The 26,854-nt window shown below is 41.9% G+C and overlaps 1 protein-coding gene across 1 annotated transcript in view; it reads right to left on the bottom strand.

Moving 5' to 3' along the window:
• Window positions 1–371: 371 nt before the first annotated feature.
• The window catches only part of LOC143782527 (uncharacterized), a 504,307-nt gene continuing 477,824 nt past the window's right edge, over window positions 372–26,854 (bottom strand). The window contains exons 3-4 of the mRNA XM_077270045.1: window positions 5,389–5,499; window positions 372–512 (exon numbers count right to left, since the gene is read on the bottom strand). Of these exons, the coding sequence (XP_077126160.1) occupies window positions 449–512; window positions 5,389–5,499 (175 nt within the window). The 3' untranslated portion in view covers window positions 372–448. The remainder of the gene's footprint in view (window positions 513–5,388; window positions 5,500–26,854) is intronic.

The following is a 26,854-nucleotide window of genomic DNA, read 5'->3' as shown; positions in this document are numbered from 1 at the left end:
AGCAATACACATCCTATTAAATTTCAAAATTAGAAACACAGCTTTGTGAATTGAAATCTATGTTGCAGTACAGTTTTATTACATTTCTCAGCTGGAGTGTTCATTTCTCTGAACGCATCATGACCAAGACTGTTCAATTATTCTACCTTGGCAGAATTTTACTTGACATCATAGAGAATATATACCTTGCAGTTCCACTTCTCTTTCCTGCACAACAGTTGTCTGCTGTTGACTACCTACTAAGATTGAATGACTCCAAATCAATTCATCTTTACCCACTGTTTTTGGTAAAATTATGTAGCAACCTATTAGGATGTTCTAATAAACCACATTGGTGAATATAATGAAAAGGAAAAGTCTGAGTATTCCGATGTTGCCTCCTTGTCTAGCAGGTATCTCAGAATTTTGTTTGTCTTGTTTGAATAGGAAGCTTTCTTGTGAAAAAGCATCAATAGCATACAAACGGGGGTAGATGTATGACAGTCTGCGTATTTCCTCTCCACTCCTGACACCTTTGAAGAGAACACAACACAAATGCTTAGCATATATGCAACGATGTAAAGACTAAAGGTACCGTCACACTAAACGACTTTATAACGATATCGCTAGCAATCCGTGACGTTGCAGCGTCCTGGATAGCGATATCGTTTAGTTTGACACGCAGCAGCGATCAGGATCCTGCTGTGATGTCGCTGGTCGCTGAATAAAGTCCAGAACTTTATTTGGTCGTTTGATCGCTGTGTATCGTTGTGTTTGACACCAAATGCAACGATACCAGCGATATTTTACACTGGTAACCAGGGTAAACATCGGGTAACTAAGCGCGGGGCCGCGCTTAGTAACCCGATGTTTACCCTGGTTACCAGCGTAAAATGTAAAAAAAACAAACAGCACATACTCACATTGCGTCCCCTGCAGTCTGCTTCCTCCTCTGACTCAGCGCCGCAAAGTGAAAGTGAAAGCAGCACAGCGGTGACGTCACCGCTCTGCTCTCACTGTACGGCGCTCAGTCAGTCAGGAAGTGGACGCAGGGGGACGTGAATGTAAGTATGTGCTGTTTGTTTTTTTTACATTTTACGCTGGTAACCAGGGTAAACATCGGGTTACTAAGCGCGGCCCTGCGCTTAGTTACCCGATGTTTACCCTGGTTACCAGGGGACCTCGGCATCGTTGATCGCTGGAGAGCGGTCTGTGTGACAGCTCTCCAGCGATCAAACAGCGACGCTGCAGCGATCGGCATCGTTGTCGTTATCGCTGCAGCGTCGCTTAATGTGACGGTACCACTACACCTGTACACATAATAGGCTTTACTGGAGAACTCTACAACAACTTGAGCTCTGGGTTCCTGACTCACATCTTCTCTGAAATTAAAGTATAATTTATTAAAATGACATCACATCAGTATGGATGAGCGAACCCAAACGGTTTTCTAGTAGTGTTCCAAATAAATAATTGCAAATGAATAATTGCAAATGAATAATTGCAATAATTGCAAATAAATAATTATCAAAACCCATACCCCGGGTTTTTTAGGGTATATTCCCACAGCCAGTAAATGCTGTGGGTTGGATGCTGCGTGCATCCGCAGCGTCCAACCCATGGCTCCAGATGTTACAGCATAATGGATGGGATTTCAAGACGCTTGAGGATCACCAGCAGAGACGGACATGCGCTGCGTCTTTCCAGACCGTAGCATGTCAATGTATGTTGTGGAGACTGGGGTTTCCGCAAGTTAAATGTCACCTGTACAATGTATTGGAAGCAGTGATTCCACACAGTTCAGTGAACACACGCGGAATCACCTGCGTTCAAAAGCAGGCAGCGCTTTGGACACAGTGGACATGTGCTGCATCTAAAGTGCTGCCGATTCCTAACCGTGGGCAAATACCCTTAATGTACCTCCAGTTTCCTGTTCAGGTTTGCTAGTCTAATAAAGAATGCTGAAAGGCTGCAGTGCACACAATCAACAAGCTTTTAGACTGTGGGCATTTCTGGAGCAATCATAGCTATGCCATGAATGCTGCAAACATTCTACTCTTATTAGTGTAGGGATAGGATGCAGCTGGAGTGAGGGACAGATTCTGACTGTGCACTCAGCTGTGTGCACTCTGCAACCCATATTTGTGAGAGCACCTGTGCCTTTAGGCCAATGTGTGTCCTCTGCAACACATATCTGTGGAAGTACTGTTCTAAAAGTCACTGTGTGTACTCTGCAACCCATATTTGTGGGAGTACCGTGCTAAAAGCCACTGTGTGTAATCTGCAATCTCATCTGTGAGAGTACTGTGCCTTTAAGCTGTTGTGTGTACTCTGCATCTACCGCCTGTGGGAGTACTGTTACTTTAAGGCGCTGCGTGTTTTCTAGTAGTCAGAGAAATAAATAATTGGCATCCCCCATCTTACTGCGATTTTTATGTCAAATAAATATTTTTTCTGCACCACTGTGTGTCACCTAGTAGTTGACATCAGCCATCTCATTGCCATTACTAGGCCAAACAAATAATTTTTCTGCACCGCTGTCTGTTATCTAGTAGACTAGGAAATAAATTATTGGCATCAGAAGTCTTGTTGCCATAAGTAGGCCAAATAAATCATTTTTCTTGATCGCTGTGTGTTTTCTAGTAGTGTTGTAAATAAATAATTGGCATCAGCCATCTCCTTTCAATTTCTGGGCAAAAGAAAATTTTTTTTGGACCACTGTATTTTTTTCTAATAATTTTGCAAATAAATAATTGGCATCAGCCATCTCAGCAATTTATAGGCCAAAGCAATCATTTTTCTGGACCATTGTGTGTTTTATAGAAGTGTTGCAAATGAGTAATTGGCATCAGCTATATTGTTGCTATTTATAGGCTAAAGCAATCATTTTTCTGGACCACTGTGTGTTTTCTAGTAGTGTTGCAAGTAAATAATTGGCATCAGTCATCTTGTTGCTAATTATAGGCCAAAGAAAAAAAATTTCTGGACTGCTGTGTGTTTTCTAGTAATCTGGGAAATAATTAATTGGCATCAGCCATCTCATTGCCTTTTGAAGGCCAAATAAATACATTTTCTGGATCAGTTTGTGCTTTCTAGCAGTCTGGGAAATAAATAATTGGCTTGAGCCATCTTGCTGCCATTGCTAGGCCAAAGAAATAATATTTCTAAACTGGTGTGTGTTTTATTGTAGTCTGGGAAATAAATAACTGGCATCAGCCATCTCACTGCCATTTGAAGCAGGCCAAAGAAATACATTTTCTGGACTGGTGTATGTTTTCTAGTAAATTGGTAAATAAATAATTGGCATGAGCCATCTCATTGCACTTTCTAGGCCAAATAAATATCTTTTCCTAAACCGATGTGTGATCTCTAGTACTCTGGGAAATAAGTAATTGGTATCAGCCATCTCATTGCCATTTGTAGGCCAAATTAATGCATTTTCTGGACCACTGTGTGTTTTCTGGTAGTGTTGCAAATAAATAATTGACATCAGCCATCTCATTTACATTTCTAAGAGTGGATCCCACAGGACCTGTCCATATCGCCGCATGGTTGTAGCTTTTTACTTTATTTTCAATTCATTCTATGTTCTTTTAAGTCAGTTCCCTAAAAAAATAAAACTAAAAAACAAAGTGTTGGAAAAATATAAATAAAAACACACTGAAAAAAAGCCAGCAATAACTCCCTCCTTGCCTCTTCCACCTATACCCCCCCCCCTCACGTCCACCTATTCCTCCACTAGGACCAACACTTCCTGGTTCTAAATTGCAAGTTTTAGTTTTGTTAATTCGAGGTTGTTTTAAGTCAGTTCCATGAAAAAAAACAAAAAAAAACAGTGTTGGATTACTCCTTCCTTCCCTCTTCTACCTATACCTCCTCCTCGATTTAGATCTGTTCCTCCTGGTTTAAGGTTAGTATTTTTTAGTTTTGCACTGCTTAGCAGCTCTAGTGAGGGACAGTATTAGGTTGTCTAGGAGCGTGGTTTTCCAAAAACACTCTTTATGCGTACTCTGAATCCATGTCTGTGATAGTATTGTGCGTATTCAAAAGTGTTTCTGGTCTGCAACCATGTCGGTGGGAGTCGGGTGCATCAAAACTAAATATTTTACTCTTATTCACCAATGTCTATGATAGCACGTTTTTCAACGCTTCTGCACCCATATCTGTGGATGTACTGTGCCAAAAAAGCTCCGTGTGTAAACCCCACCTGTGGGAGTACTGTGCCAAAAAGCCTCAACGTCTTCGAAATTCAGGTGCAGTTCAGTAATTGATAGCATCTCCACTAATGTTTTTGTTAGTACTTTGGCTAGGATAGTGGTGCTGCATGATGAGCAGGGGGAAGTGTTTTAAGAGGGGAGGAGGTGATTATAGGTTAGAGGAGCGGTGGAGTGTTTTTTTTAATTAACTTGATGTGTGTAGATTCCATCAGAGGGTAGAAACCATCCACAACGTCTAGACACAAAGGCTTCTGTCATTGGCTGTCGAAGTCATATGTCCCTCTCCATATTAAAAATTTACTTGTTTTGCTGGCATCATTTTCTCAGTGTAACAGTGGAGAGCAGTTGCTCCTGCTGCAAGTTGTCATATAGTTAGATAGGATCCTGTCCTGTGTGAAATTGACATTCCAGCATCTAACTAGTTTGTGCTAATAGTGTGGTGCAGGCAGGAGTCTACATTTCCTAATTCAAATCATTTGGAATAATTCTGTGTTGCAGTCAGGACTCAGGAGGTCACATTTCCTAATCAAAATCGTTTGAGTAGATATTGGGGTGCAGGCACCAGGCCTCATTTCTTAATCCAAATCTAATATTGTGTTGCAGTCAAGACTCAAGAGGTCAAATGTACTAATCAAATTTGTTTGGGGTAATATTGGGGTGCAGGCACCAGGAGCCAATTTCTATTCCAAATAGTTTGGGCTAATACTGTGTTAAAGTCAGGATTCAGAAGGTTACATTTACTAATCAAAATCCTTTGGGCTAATATTGAGGTGCAGGCACCAGGCCCCATTTCCTAATCCAAATTGTTTGGCCAAATACTCTGAGGCAGGCACCAGGTCTCATTTCAAAATCCAAATTGTTTGGATCACATAGCTATACAAAAAACCACCAAACAGTCATAGAATCCAAAAATAACTTTATTAAATATTATAAAAACATGTCATATCAGACACACGGATATGTGGGACTAAAAGATGGCAACCAGATGCTACCAACATCAAACAAAAAGCCCAAGGTTGGGTGTATCCCTGGTAAAAGGTGTATACAGATATATGCAGGTTTCAATAACACACATAGATAAATGGAGATATAAATATATATTTTTTAGTAAGTACCAGCTAGCAGAGCGTGAGCAAATCACAAACCCCATTACTATGAACATAACAAACAATGTAGTAACTCCATATATTACCTTATGGATGATAGATCTATCCCACAGGGACACCCATTCACCCCGATGCGCGTTTCGGTAATGATGCCTTCCGGTTTTACGGCAATATCAAACATATCCAGTTTTCTTTCACTGGTGAAAAAAATCAGAGATTTAAAAAAAAAAAAATTATTTGACTGTCTTGTCATTATCTGAGACCTGCAACATTTTCATTTTTTGGTCGATAGAGTTGTATGAGGGCTTATTTTTTGTGGAGAGAGACTATGTTTTTACTGATACCATTTTGGAATAGATATGACATTTTGATTGCTTCTTACATGATTTTTGGGATATTACAGAAACTAAAAAAAACGCCATGTAGCTAGGCATTTAGAATTTTTTTCTATTTATAGTGTTTACCGATCTGGTAAATTATTCTTATATTTTGATAGATCAGACATTTCTAGACATAGCAATAGCGCACGTGTATTTTTTTCGCTTTTTTATTATTTTTAATTTTAATTGGAGAAAAAGGGGCTGATTTTACATATTTAATTTTTCACTGTATTTAAACGCATATGGGACTCGAACCTACAATCATCTGATCGCTTGTAATATGTACTGAAATATCAAAGTATTGCTCCATATTGTACAATTGTATTGAATTCACAGTCTCCACAGTCTGTATTTAAAGGGAGCTATGTAAAGACAGGCACAAAGGTCATCAACATACCACCGGCTTTCATAGTAACTCATTGGCGCCTCATGATCGCATCATGGGCCGATGGGAGCATAGAATGGCACGCCCCCATACCAGCATGCTGTTAATCCCGCTGTCAGAGTTTGAAAGCAGCATTTAACAGGCTACCATTTGAAGGCAAAGCTCCACTCCATCTGCAGCTGTTAGACATGTGCATGAAAAAATGGTACCGGTTTCATCTTTAATTTAGATCTCTGTGGCATCAGTGTACAGTCCGTGAGTTTTGACCATATGTGTGTTATCAGTGTTTGACTCATGTGTCCATTTTTACTATCCATGTATGAATGTGTATATGTCTGAATGAGGCCTTACATACAGCCATTACCTGTCTGATATGAGGCAAGCTCACCCCATTAGTTCATTCCATACACCCACTACTGACTTGCACTTTATATTTACGGCGGATGCTGGTGTAGGCTTAACAGGTTATTATTAGTAACATCTTATCTGTGGTTCAAAATACATTTTTATAGAACTTTGATATTCTTTAACCCCTTTACCCCCGAGGGTGGTTTGCACGTTAATGACCGGGCTAATTTTACGATTCTGACCACTGTCCCTTTATGAGGTTATAACTCTGGAACGCTTCAAAGGATCCCGGCGATTCTGACATTGTTTTCTCGTGACATATTGTACTTCATCATGAAGTACAAAGTGGTAAAATTTCTTTCATATAACTTGCGTTTATTTGTAAAAAAATGGAAATTTGGCTACAATTTTGAACTTTGAATTTTCAAGCCCTTAAATCACACAGATATGTCACAAAAAATACTTAATAAGTAACATTTCCCACATGTCTACTTTACATCAGCACAATTTTGGAACCAAATTTTTTTTTGTTAGGAAGTTATAATGGTTAAAAGTTGATCAGCGATTTCTCATTTTACAACACCATTTTCTTTTAGGGACCACATCACATTTGAAGTCACTTTGAGGGGTCTATGTAATAGAATATACCAAAAAGTGACACCATTCTAAAAACTGCACCCCTCAAGGTGCTCAAAACCACATTCAAGAAGTTTATTAACCCTTCAGGTGCTTCACATGAATTTTTGGAATGTTTAAAAAAAAATGAACATTTAGCTTTTTTTCACAAAAAATTTTCTTCAGATCCAATTTGTTTTATTTTACCAAAGGGTAACAGGAGTGCCCTTTGACTTTTCAACCCAAAATTGGCTGGAATTGAGATCAGATGCAATGTCGCGTTTGGACAGCCCCTGATGTGCCTAAACAGCAGAAACCCCCACAAGTGACAACATTTTGGAAAATAGACCCCCTAAGGAACTTATCTAGATGTGTGATGAGCACTTAGAACCCCCAAGTGCTTCACAGAAGTTTATAATGTAGAGCTGTAAAAATAAAAAAATCATATTTTTTTCACAAAAATGATCTTTTCGTCTCCAATTTTTTTATTTTCCCAAGGGTAACAAGAAAAATTGGACCTCAAAAGTTGTTGTGCAATTTGTCCTGAGTATGCTGATACCCCATATTTGGGGATAAAAAACTGTTTGGACGCATGGCAGAGCTAGGAAGGGAAGGAGTACCGTTTGACTTTGTCAACGCAGAATTTGCTGGAATTGAGATCAGACTCCATGTCGCATTTGGAGAGCCCCTGATGTGCCTAAACAGTGAAAAACCCCACAAGTGACCCCATTTTGGAAACTAGACCACCCAAAGAACATATCTACATGTGTAGTGAGCACTTTGAACCCTCAATTGTTTCACTAAAGTTTATAATGTAGAGCCGTAAAAAAAAAATATATTTTTTTCCACAAAAATGATCTTTTAACCCCCTAATTTTTTATTTTCCCAAGGTTTTCCAGAGAAATTGGATCTCAAAAGTAGTTGTGCAATTTGTCCTGAGTATGCTGATACCCCATATGTGGGGGCAACTACCGTTTGGGTGCATGGCAGAGCTCGGAAGGGAAGGAGCACGGTTTTGAAATGCAGACTTTGATGGAATGGTCTGCGGGCGTCACGTTGCGTTTGCAGAGCCCCTGATGTACCTAAACAGTAGAAACCCTCCACAAGTGACCCCCTATTGGAAACTAGACCCCCAAGGAACTTATCTAGATGTGTTGTGAGAACTTTGAGCCATCAAATGTTTCACTAAAGCTTATAATGCAGAGTCCTGAAAATAAAAAAATATTTTTTTTCACAAAATTGATTTTTGCCCCCAATTTTGTATTTTCACTAGGGTAACAGGAGAAATTGGACCCCAAAAGTTGTTGTCCAATTTCTCCTGAGTATGCTGATACCCCATATGTGGGAGAAAACTACTGTTTGGGAACACGTCGGGGATCGGAAGGGAACTAGTGACGTTTTGGAATGTAGACTTTGATGTAATGGTCTGCGGGCGTCATGTTGCATTTCCAGAGCCACTGATGTGCCTAAACAGTAGAAACCCCCCACAAGTGACCCCATATTGGAAACTAGACCCCCCAAGGAACTTATCTAGATGTGTTGTGAGAACATTGAACTTCCAAGTGTTTTACTAAAGTTTATAAGGCAAAGCCGTGAAAATAAAAAATCATTTTTTTCCACAAAAATAATTTTTTTAGCCCCCAAATTTTTATTTTCACAAAAGTAACAGGAGAAATAGGACCACTAAAGTTGTTGTCCAATTTGTCCTGAGTACGCTGATAAACCACTTTTTGGGCGCATGGCAGAGCTCGGAAGGGAAGGAGCACTGTTTTACTTTTTCAACGCAGAATTGGCTGGAATTGAGATCAGATGCCATGTCGCATTTGGAAAGCCCCTGATGTGCCTAAACAGTGGAAGCCCTCAACTCTAACTCCAACCCTAACCTCAACACACCCCTAACCCTAATCCCAACCCTAACCACACCTCTAACCCCAATGCACCCCTAACCCCAATACACCCCAAACCCTAATCCCAACCCTCACCATAACCCTAACCACATTCCTAACCCTGACACACCCTTAACCCTAATCCCAACCCTATTCCCAACCCTAACCCTAATCCCAACCGTAAATATAATCAAAACCCTTACTCTAACTCTAGCCCCAACCCTAACCCTAACTTTAGCCCCAACCCTAACCCTAATTTTAGCCTCAACCCTAACCCTAACTATAGCCCCAACCCTAACTTTAGCCCTAACCCTAACCCTAATGGGAAAATGGAAATAAATACTTTTTTTATTTTATTATTTTTCCCTAAATAATCAGGGTGATAAAGGTGGGTTTAATTTACTATTTATAGCGGGTTTTTATGTTTGGCAGCTGTCACACACTAAAAGACGCTTTTGATTGCAAAAAATAGTTTTTGCATCACCACATTTTGAGAGTTATAATTTTTCTATATTTTGGCCCACAGAGTCATGTGTTTTGCGGGACAAGTTGACGTTTTTATTGGTACCATTTTCGGACACATGACATTTTTTGATCGCTTCTTATTATTCCGATTTTTGTGAGGCAGAATGAACAAAAAATGGCAGTTTTATTCTTCGGGTCAGTACGATGACAGCAATACTTCATTTATACCTTTTTTTATGTTTTGGCGCTTTTATACAATAAAAATGATTGTATATAAAAAATAATTTTTGCATCGCTTTATTCTGAGAGCTATATCTTTTTTATTTTTACAATGATGGAGCTATATGGCAGCTTGTTTTTTGCGGGACAAGATGACGTTTTTAGCGGTACCACGTTTATTTATATCCATCTTTTTGATCGTTTACTATTCCACTTTTTGTTCAGCGGTATGATGATAAAGCATTGTTTTTTTGCCCTTTTGTAATGATGTTCACTAAAGGGTTAGCTAGTGGGACAGTTTTATAGGTCGGGCTGTTACGGACAAGGCAATATTAAATATTGGTACTTTACGGTTAAACAAAGACATATCTTATTTATTCCAAACTCGTTATGCTAGTGTATATATATATATATATATATATATATATATATATATATATATATATATACATACAAATACAGTGCAGTACAGTATAGCTAACACATAATTATTTATTCCTAAGAAACCACATGGCAATTACATTGATAATAAAAATATTAGCAAATGCATTTATAGTAATCATGGTTGGAGATTAATTTCAGGTTTATGAATACTATGTCTACTTACGTATATTCTAGCATTATTTTTTAATTATTTGCATGTATTATGTGTAAAACCAACTGTTACAATGTTCGTTTCTTGCTTTTGTTTGAATGTTTTCTAATATTCAGAGCTGAATACATGGTTAGGAAAGTGAAAAGTCTGAAAATAAAACTAAAAAAAAAAGAAGAAAATAACGAGAGGAAAAAAACAGTTTTCTTTCTATAAAGGTCCTTGAGAGCATTTTTATAATAAAGGACTGATATTTTTATCAGCACAACTGTACAGGAAAATGTTCATAGATTAAACATATTCATTTCAAAATTAATCCAATATATTTAAAAAAAAATGTTCCAGATTCTACCTTCAATAAAAGTGAAACAATGTTCCTTTGCTAATGTTTGCATTAAAAATAAATCTATTTTCTTGTCAGATATTTTATCTGGCCCCTTAAAAAAATTAAAAATGAGAAATCAAGAAAAGGTTAGAGCAGAAGTACAAATGTCAATTGGAGTTTCCGGGCTGAGAAGAAAAGTATGCAGTTACTCTTTGTAACTTCAGACTGCCAAATCATGACAGTGTGACATACACACTCTGATTCACTAATTCATTACCACACTAGTATTCATACATCTAAATTAGATAATCACTTAGGCATCTTTTTTCTAATCTAAACAAGGTCAGTTTTTCTAACTTCTCATTATTGGCAGGACCGGAGTTAGGTGGGAAGCAATCTGGGCAATTCAACAAAGACCCCATCCCTATTAAGGCTTCTACATCCGCCTATGTCCTGTTTCATAGTTAGCGGGGATGGAAGCAGAGTGCTGGTGCTGCACTCACCAGTCCAACAGCTTCTACCATGGAACTAGACTATCTTCAGTGGGCGAGGGTGAAAGAAACTGTAGTAAGTGACGGCAGAGGGGTGATAGAAGCTGCAGAGAAGTTATTGCAACCACAGCTTCCTTTGGCATTCCGTTTGAGATTCCTCTAAAATGATAATTTAAATATGACACATTTCAGGATTAGCAGGATAGCGAATAGTGTAGGGTAGTTTATAATAAAGCTAATTACAAAAATAGGATGTAAAGATAAGAATTTAGAAAGTACATTTAAGGTGCTAGATAAACCATTTACTGAAATTGCTTTCCTTCTTTACATGACCTAAAGCAAAATGACCTATTCTCCAATTGTTGCCAAGGAACATTACCTACCTCTGTCCACTGACGGAGGAATATAGTCTAGTAAAAGTTCAGTACAACTTGTTGCGCCAGTGACCTTGTATTTCATCAAGGTATTACTTTAGGGAAGAGATACTAGGGTGCTGTGACACTAATGATATTATCATTATTATTATTTATTTATATAGCACCATTGATTCCATGGTGCTGTACATGAGAAGGGGATACATACAAATTACAGATATCACTTACAGTAAGCAAACTAACAATGACAGACTGATAGAGGGGTGACAACCCTGCCCTTGCGGGCTTACATTCTACAGGATGGTGGGGATGGAGACAATAGGTTGAGTGTTGCAGGAGCTCCGGTGTTGGTGAGGCGGTAGCTTCGGTAGTGATGAGGAGGCAGCAAGGTCAGTGCAGGCTGTAGGCTTTCCTGAAGAGGTGGGTTTTCAGGTTCCATCTGAAGGATCCGAATGTGGTTGATAGTCTGACTCAGGGGTGGGGAACCTCGGCTCTCCAGCTGTTATAAAACTACAACTCCCAGCATGCCCTAGCAACTTGCAGCAGTTGAGGCATGCTGGGAATTGTAGTTCTCCCACAGCTGGAGGGCCAAGGTTCCTGACCCCTGGGGCAAAGAATTCCAGAGGATGGGGGATATTCTGGAGAAGTCTTGGAGGCAGTTGGGTGAGGAGCGGATAAGTGTGGAGGAGAGAAGGAGGTCTGGGGAGGACCGGAGATAACGTGAGGGAAGATATTGGGAGATTAGTTCAGAGATATATGGAGGAGACAGGTTAGGCTGGTTTCACACTTGCGTTTTTGTCTGCAGCGTTTTTTGCACAAAAAACGCATGCGTTTTTTCCCCTATATTTAACATTGAAAACGCATGCTTTTTTTGTACGCGTTTGGTCGCGTAAACACATGCGTTTTTTTTCTGCATGCGTTCATTTTCAAAAATGCAACCTGTAGCATTTTCTTGCGCGTTTTTTTTGCAGAAAACACACTGAAAAGCCACCCACCACCATCAAGGTGATAAAGGGATCCAAACCCTAACCCTAACTCTACCCCTAACCTCACCCCTAACCGTTTAATGAACATTTTCTGACAGTCATAGTGCCACGTATTTAAGTGCCACGTATCACGTATTTCAGTGCCACGTATTTAAGTGCCACGTATTTAAGTGCCACGTATCACATATTTCAGTGCCACGTATCACGTATTTCAGAGCCACGTATTTAAGTGCCACGTATTTCAGTGCCACGTATTTCAGTGCCACGTATTTAAGTGCCATGTATTTCAGTGCCACGTATTTCACTGCCACGATATTTCAGTGCCACGTATTTAAGTGCCACGTACTGTAAATACTATAACTACGTGGTTATACGTGGCACTGAAATATCGTGGCACGTAAATACGTGGCACTTAAATGCGTGGCACTGAAATACGTGGCACTGAAATATCGTGGCATTTACGTGAAATACGTGGCACTTAAATACGTGGCACTTATATACGTGGCACTTATATATGTGGCACTTAAATACGTGGCACTTATATACGTGGCACTTAAATATGTGGCACTTAAATACGTGGCACTTATATACGTGGCCACTGAAATATCGTGGCACTTATATACGTATATACGTATATACGTATATAAATGTATTTCAGTGCCACGCATTTCAGGTTAGGGTTAGGGTTAGGGGTAGGGTTAGGGTTAGGGGTAGGGTTAGGGGTAGGGGTAGGGTTAGGGGTAGGGTTAGGGTTTTTTATTTTTTTCTTGTTTTCTTGTGTTTTTCTATAAAAACGCATGCGTCTAAAAAACGCATGCGTTTTACCGCGTTTACATGCGTTTTTTCACACATGCGTTTTTTAAAAAAACGCATGCAGATAAAAACGCAAGTGTGAAACCAGCCTTATGGATGGCTTTGTAGGTCAGTATTAGTAATTTGAACTGGATACGCTGAAGGAATGGGAGCCAGTGAAGAGATTTGCAGAGAGGGGAAGCGGAGGAGTAGCGAGGAGAGAGATGAATTAGTCGGGCAGCAGAGTTAAGGATGAACTGGAGAGGTGCAAGGGTGTTAGCAGGGAGGCCACATAGGCAGAGCTATAATACTATCCATATGAGACCTGTATACTAAATTCAGCTCGTATTACAGTAAGTTAATTATTATGTAACAATAGCACAGTTTATCTAGATATTAATCAAAACAGAGAATGCTAATCAGTTTGCGTTAGAAAATTATTGCATTCAAGAATATAATAGCAGGATTGTTTGTAGTAAACCAGATGGGATTGTATTCTGTTGAGATATTATTTGAGAATTTAAATAGGCTGGAAAACAGAATCTGTTCTAAATTAATAATTTACAAAGTACATTAAAACACAACATAGAAATGCACAGGATGTTTTTTCTTTATTATATTTATGCGGTAAAGAAAACAGAACACTCATGACGTACAATGACATCCAATGCTATGGATTTCTGATTATAGATGAAGACATTGTGGTTAAAAAAATCAATACTGCTGGCTCATGATATAATATGCGGACAGCCGAAGTGCTGCATAATGGATGCTGGCAGGAAGAGTTGTAAGCATGTGTACGACTTACTCTAAAACAGCATGTGAAAAATTATTACAGGAAGCCACAAATGGAAAAATCAGGCACATATGAAAAGCTTGATTTAACGGGATTGACATGTAACTTTATCAATCAGAACAACCTTGTTCAAGCTATGGGCCAGAACTTTAGTATTTAATTTTCTTACAATTTGAATATGACTTGTTCATGTTAAAAACGTAATGGCATTTCAGTAGGTTTGACTCTTTGAGGGCTGCATAAAGAAGTGACAGACTTGCTTATTTCAGTGGTCTGTCACCTAAAGAGTACCTGTCTGTGACTGCCCTTTTTATTCAAGAAAACAGTGAGAAGCCAATATAACTTACAAACAAAAATGGCCCATTTACAAACAAAAATGGCCCTATCTATCCCTAATGACAGGCTGAAGGACCCAACTTTTTAGCAAATGTTGAGTCCAAACTTCCGGGGTTTATGGGTTTCTGGTACATGGAGTGAAATCCCGCAACCCTCCACAGCCCCCTTAACCCCTTCATGACCCAATCTATTTTGACCTTAATGACCTGGCCGTTTTTTGCAATTCTGACCAGTGTCCCTTTATGAGGTAATAACTCAGGAACGCTTCAACGGATCCTATTGTTTTTTCGTGACATATTGGGCTTCATGTTAGTGGTACATTTAGGTCGATAATTTCTGAGTTTATTTGTGAAAAAAATGGAAATTTGGCGAAAATTTTGAAAATTTCACAATTTTCACATTTTGAATTTTTATTCTGTTAAACCAGAGAGTTATGTGACACAAAATAGTTAATAAATAACATTTCCCACATGTCTACTTTACATCAGCACAATTTTGGAAACAAATTTATTTTTTTGCTAGGAAGTTACAAGGGTTAAAATTTGACCAGTGATTTCTCATTTTTTCAACAAAATTTACAAAACCATTTTTTTTAGGGACCACCTCACATTTGAAGTCAGTTTGAGGGTTCTATATGGCTGAAAATACCGCAAAGTGACACCATTCTAAAAACTGCACCCCTCAAGGTGCTCAAAACCACATTCAAGAAGTTTATTAACCCTTCAGGTGTTTCACAGCAGCAGAAGCAACATGGAAGGAAAAAATGAACATTTAACTTTTTAGTCACAAAAATGATCTTTTAGCAACAATTTTTTTATTTTCCCAAAGGTAAAAGGAGAAACTAGACCATGAACGTTGTTGTCCAATTTGTCCTGAGTACGCTGATACCTTATATGTGGAGGTAAACCACTGTTTGGGTGCACGGCAGGGCTCGGAAGGGAAGGAGCGCCATTTGACTTTTTGAATGAAAAATTGGCTCCAATCTTTAGCGGACACCATGTCGCGTTTGGAGAGCCCCCGTGTGCCTAAACATTGGAGCTCCCCCACAAGTAACCCCATTTTGGAAACTAGACCCCACAAGGAACTGATCTAAATGCATAGTGAGCACTTTAAACCCCCAGGTGCTTCACAGAAGTTTATAATGCAGAGCCGTGAAAATAAAAAATAATTTTTCTTTCCTCAAAAATGATTTTTAGCCCAGAATTTTTTTATTTTCCCAAGGGTAACAGAAGAAATTGGACCCTAAATGTTGTTTTCCAGTTTGTCCTGAGTACGATGATACCCCATATGTGGGGGTAAACCACTGTTTGGGCGCACGGCAAGGCTCGGAAGGGAAGGCACGCCATTTGGCTTTTTGAATGGAAAATTAGCTCCAATCATTAGCGGACACCATGTCACGTTTGGAGAGCCCCTGTGTGCCTAAACATTGGAGCTCCCCCACAAGTTACCCCATTTTGGAAACTAGACCTCCCAAGGAACTAATCTAGATGTGTGTTGAGCACTTTGAACCCCCAAGTGCTTCACAGAAGTTTATAATGCAGAGCCATGAAAATAAAAAATAATTTTTCCTTTCTCAAAAATGATTTTTTAGCCCACAATTTTTTATTTTCCCAAGGGTAACAGGAGAAATTGGACCCCAAAAGTTGTTCAGTTTCTCCTGAGTACGCTGATACCCCATATGTGGGGGTAAACCACTGTTTGGTCACACGTCGGTGTTCAGAAGAGAAGTAGTGAGGTTTTGAAATGCAGACTTTGATGGAATGCTCTGTGGGCGCCACGTTGCATTTGCAGAGCCCCTGATGTGTCTAAACAGTAGCAACTCCCCACAAGTGACCCCATTTTGAAAACTACACCCCCAAAGGAACTTATCTAGATGTGTGGTGAACACTTTTAACCCCCAAGTGCTTCACAGAAGTTTATAACGCAGAGCCGTGAAAATAATAAATGTGTTTTCTTTCCTCAAAAATATTTTTTTAGCCCAGAATTTTTTAATTTCCCCAAGGGTATCAGGAGAAATTTGACCCCAAGAGATGTTGTACAGTTTCTCCTGAGTACGCTGATACCCCATATGTGGGGATAAACCACTGTTTGGGCATATGCCGGGGCTCGGAAGGGAAGTAGTGACGTTTTGGAATGCAGACTTTGATGGAACGGTCTGTGGGCATCATGTTACGTTTGCAGAGCCCCTGATGTGCCTAAACAGTAGAAACCCCCCACAAGTGACCCCATTTTGGAAACTAGACCCCTCAAGGAACTTATCTAGATGTGTAGTGAGCACTTTGAACCCCCAAGTGCTTCACAGAAGTTTACAACGCAGAGCCGTGAAAATAAAAAAATCATTTTTCTTTCCTCAAAAATGATGTTTTAGCAAGCAATTTTTTATTTTCACAAGGGTAACAGGAGAAATTGGACCCCAATAGTTGTTGCCCAGTTTGTCCTGAGTACACTGATACCCCAAATGTGGGGGTAAACCACTGCTTGGGCACACGTCGGGGCTCGGAAAGGAAGTAGTGACGTTTTGAAATGCAGACTTTGATGGAATGGTCTGCCGGCGTCACGTTGCGTTTGCAGAGCCCCTGATGTGCCTAAACAGTAGAAACGCCCCAAAAGTGACCCCATTTTGGAAACTAAACCCCCCAAGGAACTTATCTAGATATGTGGTGAGCACTTTGAACCCCCAAGTGCTTCACAGAAGTTTACAACGCAGAGCCGTGAAAAAAAAAATCATTTTTCTTTCCTCAAAAATGATGTTTTAGCAAACAATTTTTTATTTTCACAAGGGTAACAGGAGAAATTGGACCCCAATAATTGTTGCACAGTTTATCCTGAGTACACTGATACCCCATATGTGGGGGTAAACCACTGTTTGGGCACACGTCGGGGCTCGGAAAGGAAGTAGTGACGTTTTGAAATGCAGACTTTGATGGAATGGTCTGCGGGTGCCACGTTGCCTTTGCGGAGCCCCTGATGTGCCTAAACAGTAGAAACCCCCCCAAAGTGACCACATTTTGGAAACTAGACCCTCCAAGGAACTTATCTAGATGTGTGGTGAGCACTTTGAACCCCCAAGTGCTTCACAGAAGTTTATAACGCAGAGCCGTGAAAATAAAAAATAATTTTTCTTTCCTCAAAAAATTATGTATTAGCAAGCAATTTTTTATTTTCGCAAGGGTAACAGGAGAAACTGGACCCCAATAGTTGTTGCCCAGTTTGTCCTGAGTATGCTGGTACCCCATATGTGGGGGTTTACCACTGTTTGGGCGCACGTCAGGGCTCGGAAGGGAGGGAGCACCATTTGACTTTTTGAACGCAAGATTGGCATCAATTGGAATCAATGGTGGCGCCATGTTGCGTTTGGAGACCCCTGATGTGCGTAAACAGTGGAAACCCCTCAATTCTAACTCCAACACTAACCCCAACACACTCCTAACCCTAATCCCAACTCTAGCCATAACCCTAATCACAACCCTAACCCTAACACACTCCTAACCACAACCCTAACCCTAATCCCAACCCTAACCCTAACCCCAACCCTAACCACAACTTTAACCCCAACACACCCCTAACCGTAACCCTAACGACAAGCCTATTCTTAACCCTATTTCCAGCCCTAGCCCAAATTCCAACCCTAACTCTAATTCCAACACTAAGGCTATGTGCCCACTTTGCGGATTCGTGTGAGATTTTTCCGCACCATTTTTGAAAAATCCGCAGGTAAAAGGCACTGCGTTTTACCTGCGGATTTACCGCGGATTTCCAGTGTTTTTTATGCGGATTTCACCTGTGGATTCCTATTGAGGAACAGGTGTAAAACGCTGCGGAATCTGCACAAAGAATTACATGCTGTGGAAAATACAACGCAGCATTTCCGCACGGTATTTTCCACACCATGGGCACAGCGGATGGTACTGTAAACCTGATGGAACACTGCTACGAATCCACAGAGGCCAATCCGCTGCGGATCCGCAGTCAAATCCGCACCGTGTGCACATAGCCTAATTCTAACGCTAACCCTAGTTCTAACCCTAACCCTACCCCTAACCCTAACCCTACCCCTAACCCTACCCCTAACCCTAACCCTACCCCTAACCCTACCCCTACCCCTAACCCTAACCCTACCCCTAACCATACCCCTAACCCTACCCCTAGTTCTAACCCTAGTTCTAACCCTAGTGGAAAAAAAAATATTTTCTTTATTTTATTATTGTCCCTACGTATGGGGGTGATAAAGGGGGGGTCATTTACTATTTTTTTTTAATTTTGATCACTGATAGGTTTTATCACAGTGATCAAAATGTAGCTGGAACGAATCTGCCGGCCGGCAGATTCGGCGGGCGCACTGCGCATGCGCCCGCCATTTTGGAAGATGGCGGCGCCCGTGGAGAATACGGACGGACACCGGGAAGCTCGGTAAGTATGAGGGGGGGATCGGAGCACGGGGGTGGGATAGGAGCACAGGGGGAGTGGATAGGAGGACGGGGGAGCGGACTGGATGATGGAGGGGAGCGGAGCACAGGATGGAGGATTGGGGAGATCAGTGGCAGTGGGGGGGTGCAGACCAGTGTTTTCATAGTGAAATATTACAAATCGCTCTGATTGGCTGTTTCACTTTCAACAGCCAATCAGAGCGATCGTAGCCACGGGGGGGTGAAGCCACCCCCCCGGGCTGAAGTACCACTCCTTCTGTCCCTGCAGATCGGGTGACATTGGAGTTAACCCTTTCACCCGATCTGCAGGGACGCGATCATTCCATGACGCCACATAGGTGTCACAGGTCGGATTGGCACCGACTTTCATGACACCTACGTGGCGTCAAAGGTCGGGAAGGGGTTAATGGTGAAAGTGTAACATTTTACCTGTCTGGGATCAACTTTAGCCTTGCATTAGAATCAGGGTGCGCAACCAGCACATGCTTATAAGCCTCTGTGCCACGGCAGACCTATATTGGTTAAAATAAGTATTTGATACACTGCCGATTTTCCTAGTTTTCCCACTAACAAAGAATTGAGAGGTCTGTAATTTTTATTGTACAGGGTGAGCCATTTATATGGATACACCTAAATAAAATTGGAATGGTTGGTGATATCGACTTCGTGTTTGTGGCACATTAGTATATGGGAGGGGGAAAACTTTTCAAGATGGGTGGTGACCATGGCAGCCATTTTGAAGTTGGCCATTTTGGACCCAAATTAATTTTTTCAATGGGAAGAGGGTCATGTGACACATCAAACACAATTTCTATCCATTCCTCACGTATTAACCTCTGCGACATGTCAATGACTGTAAACAAAGAGAAACTTGTAAATAACTCATGAAAGAATAAAGTTACATTAAAACCAAGCACTCCATTGTTTTTCTTGTGAAATTCTCAATAAGTTTGATGTCACATAACTCTCTTCCCATTGAAAAAAGTAAAGTTGGATCCAAAATGGCCGTCTTCAAAATGGCCGCCATGGTCAACACCCATCTTGAAAAGTTTCCCCCTCCCATATACTAACGTGCCACAAACAGGAAGTTGATATCATCAACCCTTCCCATTTTATTTAGGTGTATCCATATAAATGCCCCCCTGTGTATACACTTCAGCTGTGAGAGACAGGAATAAAAATAAAAATCAGAATATAACATTATATGATTTTTAAATAATTAAATTGCATTTTATTGCATGAAATAATTATTTGATCACCTACTAAGCAGCAATAATTCTGGCTCTCACAGACCTGTTAGTTTTTCTATAAGAAACCCTCCTACTCTGCACTCATTACCTGTACTAATTGCACCTGTTTTAACTTGTTACCTGTATAAAAGACTTTTAATGGAAAAAAGTTAAAAACATGTTCCAAATTGTAGACAAGAAAAATGAAAAAATGGGGGTACTCATCAGGGAAAATTATTATCAAGTGTGTCGTAGTAAGCCCTAGTAGGTCACTACTCTGGGACCTGCCTGGCAGTGGAGGTTGGCACCCTAAGTTTCTGCGGTTGGCACCCCCTCTCCTCGATGACTCACCCTGATGTCCCTAGTAAACCCTAAAATAGAAAGAAATGTCCCAATACACCCCATTACCCATGCAAAACACAAGAAAAACAATGAAAAAATGTGATCACAAAAAATCGAAATAAAAAAACTACTACTGACATTTCTTACCCACTCCAAACCAGCCACTACCGCCATGCAGCACTCAAAACGTTCATACAAATCATCCCACCACCTGCTCTTTCTGTTTTTTCTCCTTCTACTAGTTGCAGGTGACATCTCCCTGAACCCTGGGCCACCCTCCACCAGCATACATTACTCTCCTCCAGCTACATATAGAAACCCTGCTAATCTCATTAACAATCAGTGCATGCCTTCTCCTATCGCTTTCCACTGTGCTCTCTGGAATGCACAGTCTGTGTGTAACAAACTAACTTACATTCACGATCTTTTCCTCTCTAATTCCCTTAACCTTCTGGCTATTACAGAAACCTGGATCCAGGACTCAGACACCACCGCCGCTGCTGCTCTCTCGTTTGGTGGGCTGAAATTTTCACATACCACCAGACCTGAGAACAGACAGGGTGGAAGTGTTGGTTTGCTCCTTTCATCACAATGTGCTTTCCAGGTCATCCCCCCAGTTCCCTCACTCACATTTCCTTCCTTTGAAGTCCATGCCGTCAGACTCTTTAAGCCCTTCTCCTTGCGAGTGGCGGTTATTTATCACCCTCCAGGCTCCTCACGCCAGTTTCTAGACCACTTTGCCACCTGGCTTACTCACTTCCTATCCTGTGACATCCCTGCCCTCATCATGGGAGACTTTAACATCCCCATCAATGATCCCCTCTCCCAATCTGCCGCTCATCTTCTTTCTCTAACTTCTTCATTTGGCCTCTCACAGTTTACTAATTCTCCTACGCATGAGGATGGGAATACTCTGGACCTGGTCTCCTCCCGTCCTGGCTTGCTGCACGACTTTACGAACTCCCCTCTCCCGCTCTCGGACCACAACCCTCTTTCCTTCTCTGTCAAGAATTGTCTCCTCACCCGGGACATCCCCACTTACCACACTTATCAGAATACACGTACCATTAATACCCAGCAGCTTATGGACAATCTCCACACATCTCTAGCCCCCATCTCCTCCCTCTCCTGTCCAGACTTAGCATTGTCACACTTCAATAATACACTGAAGAATACCCTAGATGAAGCAACACCTTCTACACGCAGAAAGACCTGACACAGACAACGGAAGCCCTGGCACACTATGCAAACATGCTTTCTGCAGCGTTGCTCAAGGTGTGCAGAGCGGCAGTGGAGAAAATCTCTCTTAGCAGAAGACTTCATCCACTATAAGTTCATGCTCAAAACCTATAACTCTGCCCTTTATCTGGCCAAACAATCCTACTTCACCACCCTCATCACCTCACTATCCAACAACCCAAAATGACTTTTTGAAACCTTAAACTCCCTCCTGAAACCTAAAGTACAGGCCCCCATCACCAACCTCAGCGGTGAGGATCTGGACACTTATTTTTTAGAAAAAATCAACCACATCCATCAGGATATCTCAGTGCAATCTCCTCAGTGCCTGAATCTCCTTCCCTGCCGCACCTCAAGCTCACTAGACATCTTTGAGCCTGTTTCAGAAGAAGAAGTCTCCAAGCTCCTCGCTTCTGCTCGGCCTACAGCCTGCAACAGTGACCCCATTCCTTCACATATCCTGCAGTCTCTCTCACCAGTGGTCACCACTCACCTGACTAAAATATTTAACCTCTCTCTTTCTTCAGGTATCTTTCCCTCCTCATTTAAACATGCCATCATAACCCCTTTACTTAAAAAGCCATCCCTGGACCAGAACTGCACTGCTAACTACAGTCCTGTCTCTAACCTTTCCTTCATCTCTAAACTCCTGGAACGCTTGGTCCACTCCCGTCTAATCCGCTATCTCTCTGATAACTCTCTTCTTGACCCCTTACAATCTGGTTTCCGCTCTTTACACTCCACTGAAACTGCCCTCACTAAAGTCTCTAATGACCTAATAACACCTAAATCCAAAGGTCATTGCTCTCTGCTGGTTCTCCTGGATCTATCTGCCGCATTTGACACTGTGGATCACCAGCTCCTTCTCACTATGCTCCGCTCCATAGGCCTCAAGGACACAACCCTCTCCTGGTTCTCCTCCTACCTCTCTGACTGCTCCTTTACTGTATCTTTTGCCGGCTCCTCTTCCTCTCCTCGTCCCTTACTATCGTGGTTCCGCAAGGCTCAGTCCTAGGCCCCCTCCTCTTCTCTCTTTACACGGCCCCTATTGGATAAACAATCAGCAGATTTGGGTTCCAGTATCATCTCTAAGCTGATGACACCCAATTATACACTTCTTCCCCCGACATCAACCCTACCCTAATTCTAAATACCAAGGATTGTCTGTCTGCGGTCTCTAACATTATGTCCTCCCTCTACCTGAAACTAAATCTCTCCAAAACGGAACTTCTTGTGTCTCTCCCTTTTACTAACCTCACTCTACCCAACATCGAAATTACCCTGGAGGGTTCAACCATAACTCCCAAGCAGCATGCCCACTGTCTTGGGGTCATATTCGACTCCGAACTTTCCTTTACTCCCTATATCCGATCACTCACTCGCTCTTGTCACCTGCATCTTAAAAACATCTCCAGAATCCGACCTTTTCTCACCGTTGAAACTGCTAAGACTCTTACTGTCGCTCTTATTCATTCTCGTCTGGACTACTGCAACTCTCTTCTAATCAGTCTCCGTCTTACCAAACTTTCTCCTCTCCAATCCATCTTGAATGCTGCAGCCAGAGTCATATTTCTGTCCAGCCGCTTCACCGATGCCTCCATCTTGTGCCAGTTATTACACTGGTTACCCATTCGCTACAGGGTCCAGTATAAACTCATCTCTCTCACCCACAAAGCTCTCCACAGTTCTGCACCGCCTTATATCTCCTCTTTCATCTCTGTCTATCGCCCTACAGGTGCCCTCCGTTCTACAAACGACCTAAGACTAACATCCCCTGTAATCCGAACCTCACACCTCCATCTCCAAGACTTCTCTCGTGCTGCGCCAGCTCTCTGGAATGCACTTCCTCAGACGATCAGACTGATACCGAGCCCCGACCTATTCAAGCGCGCTTTGAAAACCCATCTCTTCAAACAAGCCTACCACATCAACTACTCAGTAAACTAACTTTGCCCTGTTCCCTCCTTCCAAATATTACTCTGAATCTGCACCCTTCTATTCATCTGTCTCCACACCCTCCATGCACAAGATAACTGCTCTTGATACTTGACTATTGCACTTAAACACATGGGCTGATGACCGGATCATGCATCTTTGTATGAAAATCCCTATGTATTATAATTGCCAGACCTGAAATAACAAGCACTTTTCACCTATTGTGTCCCCCCATTTCCTTGTAGATTGTAAGCTTGCGAGCAGGGACCTCACTTCTAATGTCACTGTTTAAATTGTCTTAACTTGTACAGAATTTATTGTTTGTACATGTCCCCGCTTAATTGTAAAGTGCTGCGGAATATGTTGGCGCTATATAAATAAAAATTATTATTATTATTAGGGTTGAGCGAAACGGGTCGGCCATTTTCAGAAGTCGCCGACTTTTGGCAAAGTCGGGTTTCATGAAACCCGACCCCTGTGTGGGGTCAGCCATGAGGTCGGCGATCTTCTGAATCTGGTATCGGAATTCCGATACCGAGTTCCGATATGTTTGCGATATCGGGAATCGGTAACGGAATCCATATTTAAGTGTAAAATAAAGAATCAAAATAAAAAATATTGATATACTCACCCTCGGACGCACCCTGGTACTAACCGGCAGTCTTCCTTCCTAAGAATGAGCGCGTGAATGACCTACGGTGACGTCGCGGCTTGTGATTGGTCGCGAGCGGTCACATGGACAAGCCGCGACGTCATCTAAGGTCCTTCACGCGCTCATTCTTAGGAAGGAAGGCTGCCGGAAAGAAGCAGGGCGCGACCGAGGGTGAGTATATACCTAATAGGAATATACTCACCCTCGGACGCGCCCTGCTTCTTTCCGGCAGCCTTCCTTCCTAAGAATGAGCGCGTGAAGGACCTTAGATGACGTCGCGGCTTGTCCATGTGACCGCTCGCGACCAATCACAAGCCGCGACGTCACCGCAGGTCATTCACGCACTCATTCTTAGGAAGGAAGCCTGCCGGTTAGTACCAGGGCGCGTCCGAGGGTGAGTATATGAATATTTTTTATTTTGATTCTTTATTTTACACATTAATATGGATCCCAGGGCCTGAAGGAGAGTTTCCTCTCCTTCAGACCCTGGGAACCATAGTATCCCATTGCACTGCATTGGGTTTCGTGCTTCGGCCGACCCCGACCCCGACTTTTTTATAGGATCGGCCGATTTCACTCGACCCGACTTTTGAGAAAGTCGGGTTTCGTGAAACCCGACCCGATCCTATAAAAATAAAAGTTGCTCGACCCTAATCATTATTATTATAAACAGGGAGCAATAGTGATATATTCATCAAATACTCATCTCATTGTCCCATTATAATTCACAAATACATGGGATCCCTATATAAGCCCCAGTCAGGTATCATTCAGAATAGAACAATGAGGGTGCTTCAGATGTAGTAAAAAAGATGGTTAAGAAAAATACCAAAATATATGAGTATATATGATACAATAATCAAATACTCATCTGGCTGCTGGAGTTAGTTCAACCAGACCATTCAAAAATTGAAGAAAACAACCGCACTCAATTTGTATATTTGCATTATGAATGTGAAGAGTCTTTTAATAGGAACACCACAGTGATACAGATAGTAGCTGAGGTAACGTTTCGACCATATAGGCCTTTGTCAAACCTCACTTCAAGAAGAAAAGAAGAGTGAGCGAACGTCCAGAGGGACACATAAGCTCCACTTGTAGGAGAATAGCATGGATCCGGAATGGCACGGATGGGGAATGGAGTCCCTGTAAGAACTGGTGGGTCCTGTGTCAGGAGGAGCAACAGCGGTGGACACAGGACCCACCAGTTCTTACAGGGACTCCATTCCCCATCCGTGCCATTCCGGATCCATGCTATTCTCCTACAAGTGGAGCTTATGTGTCCCTCTGGACGTTCGCTCACTCTTCTTTTCTTCTTGAAGTGAGGTTTGACAAAGGCCTATATGGTCGAAACGTTACCTCAGCTACTATCTGTATCACTGTGGTGTTCCTATTAAAAGACTCTTCACATTCATAATGCAAATATACAAATTGAGTGCGGTTGTTTTCTTCAATTTTTGAATGGTCTGGATTTCTCCAAGTTCAACCAGCACCTTCCTCATTTAATTCAGAGTGCACGTCATTTCTTCTATATGGAGTTAGTTCAACAACAGGGGATTCCCATACAGATTCAGGCCTCAGTCAGGCACCAACAACATGTAGCAACATCCCATTTCAATTTCAATGGGCATTTTCAATGGGCAATTACATCTGAAGCACCCTCATAGTTCTATTATGAATTATAGAAACTCCTTCCCTTAGTTAGGGAATTGAAGATGGGTCGTGGCTAGTGTTGAGCGATACCGTCCGATACTTGAAAGTATCGGTATCGGAAAGTATCGGTATCGGAAAGTATCGGCCGATACCGGCAAAGTATCGGATCCAATCCGATACCGATACCCGATACCAATACAAGTCAATGGGACTCATGTATCGGACGGTATCCCTGATGGTTCCCAGGGTCTGAAGGAGAGGAAACTCTCCTTCAGGCCCTGGGAACCATATTAATGTGTAAAAGAAAGAATTAAAATAAAAAATATTGCTATACTCACCTCTCCGACGCAGCCTGCACCTTACCGAGGGAAGCGGCAGCGTTCTTTGTTTAAAATTTGCGCTTTTCTTTCCTTTACGTGAAGTCCCGGCTTGTGATTGGTCGCGTGCCGCCCATGTGGCCGGGACGCAACCAATCACAGCAAGCCGTGACGTAATTTCAGGTCCTTCAGGATTTTAAAATTACGTTCCGGCGTTGTGATTGGTTGCGTCGCAGTCACATGGGCGACGCAACCAATCACAGCAAGCCGTGACGTAATTTCAGGTCCTTCAGGATTTTAAAATTACGTCCCGGCTTTGTGATTGGTTGCATCGCGGTCAACCAATCACAAGCCGGGAGGCTGGACACGCGCGCATTTTAAAATGCGCGCTTGTCCAACCTCCCGTGACGTCCCGGCTTGTGATTGGTTGCTTCGCGGTCAACCAATCACAAGCCGGGAGGCTGGACACGCGCGCATTTTAAAATGCGCGCTTGTCCAGCCTCCCGGCTTGTGATTGGTTGATCGCGACGCAACCAATCACAAGCCGGGACGTCACGGGAGGCTGGACAAGCGCGCATTTTAAAATGCGCGCGTGTCCAGCCTCCCGTGACGTCACGGCTTGTGATTGGTTGCGTCGCCCATGTGACTGCGACGCAACCAATCACAAAGCCGGGACGTAATTTTAAAATCCTTAAGGACCTGAAATTACGTCACGGCTTGCTGTGATTGGTTGCGTCGCCCATGTGACTGCGACGCAACCAATCACAA

The sequence above is a fragment of the Ranitomeya variabilis genome, chromosome 6, assembly GCF_051348905.1.
Source record: "Ranitomeya variabilis isolate aRanVar5 chromosome 6, aRanVar5.hap1, whole genome shotgun sequence".
In the NCBI taxonomy this organism is placed as follows: domain Eukaryota; kingdom Metazoa; phylum Chordata; class Amphibia; order Anura; family Dendrobatidae; genus Ranitomeya; species Ranitomeya variabilis.
This window is presented reverse-complemented; position numbering and strand designations above follow the sequence as displayed.